Source organism: Mastomys coucha, unplaced genomic scaffold (genome assembly GCF_008632895.1).
Source record: "Mastomys coucha isolate ucsf_1 unplaced genomic scaffold, UCSF_Mcou_1 pScaffold1, whole genome shotgun sequence".
Lineage (NCBI taxonomy): Eukaryota > Metazoa > Chordata > Mammalia > Rodentia > Muridae > Mastomys > Mastomys coucha.
In genome coordinates, this window is record NW_022196891.1 from 49,569,761 (window position 1) to 49,576,784 (window position 7,024).

General features: G+C 44.3%; 1 protein-coding gene across 2 annotated transcripts in view; it reads left to right on the forward strand.

The window, feature by feature from the left end:
• Positions 1–4,762, forward strand: part of Colgalt2 (collagen beta(1-O)galactosyltransferase 2) — a 121,020-nt gene extending 116,258 nt beyond the window's left edge. Inside the window, exons 11-12 of one of the 2 annotated variants that reach the window (XM_031384729.1) lie at positions 816–1,022; positions 2,561–4,762. In XM_031384729.1, coding sequence (XP_031240589.1) covers positions 816–1,022; positions 2,561–2,837 — 484 coding nt within the window. In that variant the 3' untranslated portion in view covers positions 2,838–4,762. The remainder of the gene's footprint in view (positions 1–815; positions 1,023–2,560) is intronic. The other variant, XM_031384736.1, reaches the window with a different exon arrangement.
• Positions 4,763–7,024: the final 2,262 nt, after the last annotated feature.

Here is a 7,024-nt window from a genome sequence, read left to right on the forward strand (position 1 = left end):
TTTGAAGGGGAAACTGGGAATGGAGAAATTTACATGTAAATAAAGAAAATATCTAAAAGAAAAAAAATAAATAAAGTCAGTTCCTCAGCCCTGTAGCCACATTTCAGGCACTCACTAGATGTTTCTTCTCTACTGTACTTCAGAAAGTCAGACTCTGAGGACATCTGCTTGAGGTCCCTAGAAGAGTTGAAAGCAGAATATGTTCTTATTCCTTGGGTCTCAGTATCTTCTTCAGCACATGAGCAGAATATAAAGGGGAAAGACTTCCAGAGTTGTCATTCGGATCCCCCAGAGGGAACCCTTTGAAGCTTCTCTTGGGTTTCTAGGTCCTCTGCATAGACTCATTCTCACCCCGAGCCTTTTCTGTGATGTTTAGCACCAGCGCATGGAAAATGGTACAGGAAGCGCCGGAGGCAGAAGCTCTGGGGATAAGAAGATAACAAACTCAAGATTCTCACATCTGGCTTCTTTTGCTCCTTTCCAACCTCTCTAAACACAGCTGGAAATATCATCCTAGGGAAGTCATCCAAGCAGCTTTTTCATCTCTTTGCATCTTCTCTTTCTGGCTTAAAGACAGACCACTAGGCCTGAATAGTTGGGGTGCAGATAATGGAGTTGGGAAACTAACTTTATGAGGACCAATAGCAATTATGAATACTGATGGAATTATCTCTATGGTACCATACATTAGGAAAAGACACGAGAGTCCAGGCTTTAAAACATATTTTAAAACTAAATACGTGCTCTATTCTTATAGTATTCAATATTCTAATATGCAACTTGGAAATTTTCTCCTCTTCTCCATCTCTTTACAGCTACATCGGTCGAAAAAGAATGCAAGTCAAAGAGCCAGAGAAGGCAGTACCCAATGTGGTAAATCTCGTTGAAGCTGATTATTCCTACTGGACGCTGGGCTACGCCATCTCCCTGGAAGGAGCACAGAAGCTTGTTGGAGCTGATCCCTTTGGGAAGATGCTGCCGGTGGATGAGTTTCTGCCAATAATGTACAACAAGCATCCTGTGTAAGTCTCCTGTCATGGCCACCTGTCCCTTAAACACATACTGTTCATAAATTAAGCCTCCTGGGTAGAACTTGGTGTTTTTATAGTTATATGGCTTTCCTAAAGAAGCCTTTTATAATCATAACCTGGAAAAATTGAGTAGACCTTTCAATGGACAGAAAGGATAAGACAAAGGAGGTGACTGCCTTGTCTAATATCCTCTTCATTACTCAGTGCATGGGACAATGGTCTGCTCAGAATCTACTTGTCTATGTTCTTCTGACTTTGTAACTTCATATACCTGAAGCTAAAGGTCACCTTTCTTAAGCCACCCTAAATTTATCCTAGGTTCACTCTGCTCACCATGTGTGTGTACCACTAGGTAGTAGTATACACATCCTCTCAGTACTCACACTCTGAGAAATAACATGGACCCATGAACAAATCATCATGATGTATCATGACTCTCATAGTCAAGGAAGTGACAAGACATTCAGGGAATGTGGAGATGGCATCTGAGCCAGATATCAAAGGAAGGAGGAATATAGTACTCAAATCACAAAGGTCCAGCTGACTGTCCTGAAACTTATCAAAAGGTCTAGTAAATGATGGTTACCTGGGAGGCCTCACAGTAGGCTATGAACCTTTGGAGGCAAGAATAGCCACACATCACTGGGTCCTTAGAATACATGTAATAGCTGTCAACCAGTGTTTCCTAAACTCATGAGTTTAAACTCATGAGTGGAACATGAGGCCAGTTTTCAACCTTGACTCCTATGCTCAGTTGCTAAGTGATCCCCAACTCTGACCTTCCTTTTAGCTGTTGAGGTTCCCATGATACAGCTTGATCATTTTATCTTGTCACCAGTAAAGATGGAGCTCTTTGCCATCTTTAATGCAACACGCTTTACCTCTGTATCCTGATAGAAACACAGAGTCAAGCCACTATCTCCTGAAACAGAAAGGAAAATAGAACTTAATTCTCCCATGGACAAAGATACTGTATAGGCATCCTCCATGTAACTTTCAAGGAACCCTTGGAGGAAAGCAAAGATGTTCCTCTAACTTTACAATTGCATAGAGCCAGAGAAGCAAGCAAGAACTGGGGTGCAATGGCCAGCTAGCATGCTTCCAAACCTTCTCCATGTCCCTCACCCTGTTGCTGCTATCCAGGTCTCAGATGTCATTTCTTTATCAGTGGAAACAGGAACGGAACACTGGAACACTGATTGAGAATTGATCATGTTTATTTATCCCCGTGAGTCCAACAGAGTTGAATTTTTACCTTTCAGAGTAAGACTTGATGCTTATTCACTAAACTGTTCTACCCAACTACAACAGGTTGGGCCTGGCCCTTTTGTTTGTCTCTACAGATCTTCTGAACACTTTAAGGAAATCCTTGTTTTGTGTTTGTAGTCTAAGGTTCTCCACAATCGATACAACTTTACAAAAGCAAGAAATGAACCCAGATGGTTTCAGAGGTGATTAGCAGGGCCCTCTGCCTTCCCTGTCCCCTGAGACTTCTGCCCCTCATGTGGATGTGCACCTCTTGTTTACAGGGCAGAGTACAAGGAGTATTATGAGTCCAGGGACTTGAAAGCCTTCTCTGCAGAACCTCTGCTCATCTATCCCACGCACTACACAGGTCAGCCAGGCTATCTGAGTGACACGGAAACGTCAACTATCTGGGACAATGAGACAGTGGCCACTGACTGGGACAGGACACACTCCTGGAAGTCCCGGAAGCAAGGACACATCCACAGCAACACCAAGAACACAGAAGCATTACCACCGCCAACTTCTCTGGACACTGTGCCTTCAAGGGATGAACTCTGAAAGCTTCCTGGGAGTGTGGTCCACATGGTTCATCACTGTCTGGTTTTTCTAAAGGGCTACTCATCTGTTTGCTCCAGTTTGGGTTTTTTTTTTTAATTTTAATAGAGATGGTAGTCATCTAATCAAGTGGTTTGATGTGATTCATCAAAATTATATAATTTGAATAATGAAGAACAAATAAATTAAAAACCAAATTCCCTAGGGAGCCATTACCAGAATGGCTAAGTTAAACTTCAGTCCAAATGCCCAGTTCTGCTCACTAGCCATAGAATGCTGTTAGCCACACTGATGTGGCAACGTGGCTTATATTCTTGTTCAAGAAATGGCACCCCAACTGTTACATCAGTAAGTGGACAGCAACATAGACAAGCCAGTGGACCTTGTTTACTAATCTGAGTGGTCCATTTTATGTGGCTGATGTGCTCCTGAAACCATCAAGCCCTCTAGACTACATTTATTTGTCTATTTGATGTGACCTTGAAAACTGCACTATGTAATAAGTGTCTGGGGGTGGGAAAATCAAACCATTAATTGGGCTTTTATTCAAAGGAGCTCTGTCATGAGCTTGTTGCAAAGTGGATGCTTTATTCTTGGCTTTATTGAGCCAATAGAGTAGGAGCTGGAGAGATGGCTCAGTGGTTATTACACAATGGAGTCAGTAACTGGCTTGGGCTGAGACATGGCTCTTGACCATCATGACAGCTAGATCTTTCATTAAAATATCTAGGTGCCATGTGGCTATAATATTTAGATATTTATGGAGGGAAGATCTCAACCTTTGGCATTTGTGTTGTGGCTTAAGTCCAATATGTCTATTTATAAAGAAAACTGTAATATATACAGGTTGTGAGGGATGGGGTGACCCAATACCTCACACCTATGTGTCGCTCCTTCACCTGGGGATGAACTACAGGTATGAGTTTAAAAAGTCACTGTTGATGAGTTTAATAAGTCACTGTCAAGAGGCAGAACACATTTCAGCCTCATAATTGTCCTCGCCTTGGATTTTTACTATATTCTGAATTATTTATTTTACAAATGTGGAAAAAACATCGTCTGTAGGATGAAGCAGAGAAAAGAGATGTCTCAGACTCTCACTGCATACTGGAGGTATCAGTGTAGACACATGGGGGTGTCAGTGTAGACATATGGGTCCAACCATCTGAGTTGCCTGAATTTCCCAGCTGGGCTTTTGCAGGGAAGACCACTGGTGACAAGCTAACCAGTTAGGAGTAACTTATTTTCTAGTGAAAGTAAAAGACATTGGTCCAGATAATAGATTTAAGATCTGCAGCCTCAGAGCCAAAAGTCCTAAACAGACACCTTTCTCAAAAAAAAAAAAAAAAAAATCTCTAAAACTCCTTCCTTACTCTTTACAGGCTAATTTTATGCCAGGTACAATGCTGGACTGTGTCACGGTGTCAGGATTCACAGCCAGCTGTCTAGCCTGTCTCGTGGTGCCTCATCCCAGCCGCCCTTCCTTCCTGGTTATGGTTCAGTCTCCTCAACTGAAGCCGAGAAACCAGGCTTATCCAGCTCTGCTTGCCCCTTCTCATCTAGAGAAACAGAGAAGAGCACTGGGGAGTTCATGGGGAACCCTAAGTGATTCACTCCTAAGGTCTCCTTGGGTGTTTGGTATTTTCTTTGTAATTTGAATGTGTGCAAGTATGCCTGGCTTTAACTGTGTATTTTATAGGGGTGGGAGGTGGCTGGGTTGCTGGGAGTGGAGGGAGACTGAATTATGTTTTGTGTTGTTGTTGTTGTTGTTGCTGTCTTAATGGGGAACTTCCCCCCATCTGCCTTGTCAGCTGGTCTGACGGATTTAAGAATTTTCATTCTTAAAAGACATTGGGTTTCAATTTTTCAGTTTTAGATTAGGACCCTTCTAACTGTGAATAAAGTTCTGGTTCTGCTAGTTTAGTCCAGCCCGTGTTTCTGCCTGCTCAGATTTGAATCCCCCCATAATGTTCTCATGTACTATTATAAACCGTGGATCTAATATGTTAAAAAGCCATCTTATTAGCAATCCGGGTAGTTTGCCAAGCCTCTCTTCTGGTCTTCAACTTAGACACCTGGCCACTGCAGTGAGTGACTTGAGGGCTTCAGTGCAGAGCTTTGTCTCTGGCCCTGGAGCCTGTTATTGGTGCCTTAGAAGCTGAACCCCATGTGGATTCCTCTCAGGATCCAAACTGGGATCTTCTGACATAAAAGCCTGACCTTGCTAGTGTAAGTACTGCCCTGTGGGCTGACCCCTGCAGTCTGTAGAAGACTCATCCTTGACATCCTACGGGAACTTGAAGGCATGGGCATCCACACACCCTGGTCTGTCTTGCTGTGCTGTTTTAGGATAGAGAAGTGACCAGCTGCCTTCTGGAGCTCTCCATAAAAATTAAATCAAGCAAATTTTCTAATTTCCTAAATTCTGCTGGCTGCTTGGTTCTCCAAACCCTTGCCAATGACCAACACAATTGGGACTTCCATATCTGTATCAGTGTGGAAAACCAGAGAGCATCAGGAACTGTCATGGGATTCCAAGGCAAACAAGATAGAGCAGCTACTGCCCTGCTTGGGCCGTGGGAGCTGCTGTGGGCAGACGAGTAGTATTGTGCAAGCTAGAGTGGACTATGCCATATGTTCAAGGCAGAAGTCTTCCCCTAGGAAATGAGGGTATGGCATATGTTCAAGGCCGAAGTCTCCCCCTTGAGGAAATTGAGGGTATGGCATATGCTCAAGGCAGAAGTCTCCCCCTTGAGGAAATTGAAGATGCCCACGGTTCATTGCCATGCTAACACGTAGTCTGTCCAACCAGTCAAAGATAAAATGGTGGGGAGAGTGACTCTAGTATTTCAGATCAAATCACCCGCAAGTCTCCAGAACCATGTGTGAACATGGCCTGGTTTCAGGCCCTGTTTGGAGAATGGAAACACTCAGGGAGCAAGGGCAGGTCCCCACCTTTGTGGGAGTTCAATCAATTTAGGAACCCCACAAGAAGGTAGCTGTATTTTAAAGACTAGAAGGGGAAAGTGAGTTTTAGGGTCCTTAGAGGATTTGATTCTGCTGAGGAAGTCTACAGATGATGAGGCTTGGTGTGGCAGTTGGAGCTGCTTTTTCAGCACAGTGAAAGGAGACCCGTGAAAGAACATTAAGAGTTAATGCAGGGATCGGTGGAAGTGTCGGGTCCAGTGATGGAACAGGGCATAGGTAATGCTGAAAAGCTGACTTACATTCTGATGGTGAAGACAGAGGCTGCTGTTTGGGGAGGAAGTCTGGGATTCTAGGTTTGGTTCCGTTCCTGACAGACAGTGGAGACACTTCTGGGATCAAGTTGGTACCTGAAGCCAAAAAGGTTCCCATTCAGGCACAAACCTGTTGATCTTACTGCTTCTCATTTACGGTTGGAACAAGTGAGTAAGGATGACATCCCAGGAGGCTTTCCACAGTATGTGCCTTCACATCCTCCATCAAATAAATATGAATAAGCAAGGATCGTCTCTTCATCAAGGATTGCTGTAGGGGAGGCCTTCATCATAAAGAGCCATGCCGAAATCTCTAAGAGAGGGAATTTTCTCTTCCAGTCCCTCCATATTCTCTCTGCACCCACTCAGAGTTCAGCCGTTCCAGGGCTCCATTTTCCCTTTCTGTGGACCAGGACCCTGGTCCCTGACTCCTGGTGGTACGCAGGAAACCGGGAACTACAACATTTGCCCCAGACTCTGCTGTTTCTCCTTCTAGAAAAACATGGGCTATGGACTAGCATCCTGATTTTGTTCTGCCTCCTCTGAGTAGCACGTCAGCTATGCCCACACACCCCAGCAGGGGGTAGGACACAATAAGGACACCACAGTGTCTGAGATACTCTTTGGAACCAAGCAGGGGAAGGGAATGATCCATGAGTCATCGCCTTGATCAGTTCACTATGGAGTTAAATGATAACAGAATAAAGCTGAAATAAGGCAAGTGTCTGAGAGGACGGAAGGTAATGACTTACAATGGAGAACAGGCAGCCCTGGAGGTTGTCAGTACAGCCATGTCGAGTTTCATAGGGCTCTTTTCTTCAGAGACAACCTGCTGCCTTAGAGACGGTCTCATAAATGTGGCTGAAGGATGAAGCTGGGAGGAGGAAGGACTCATGGGGTCCCCTGTGAGCCTCACCTCAGACGACAGTCCCCTCAGAACAGGGCAGCTGA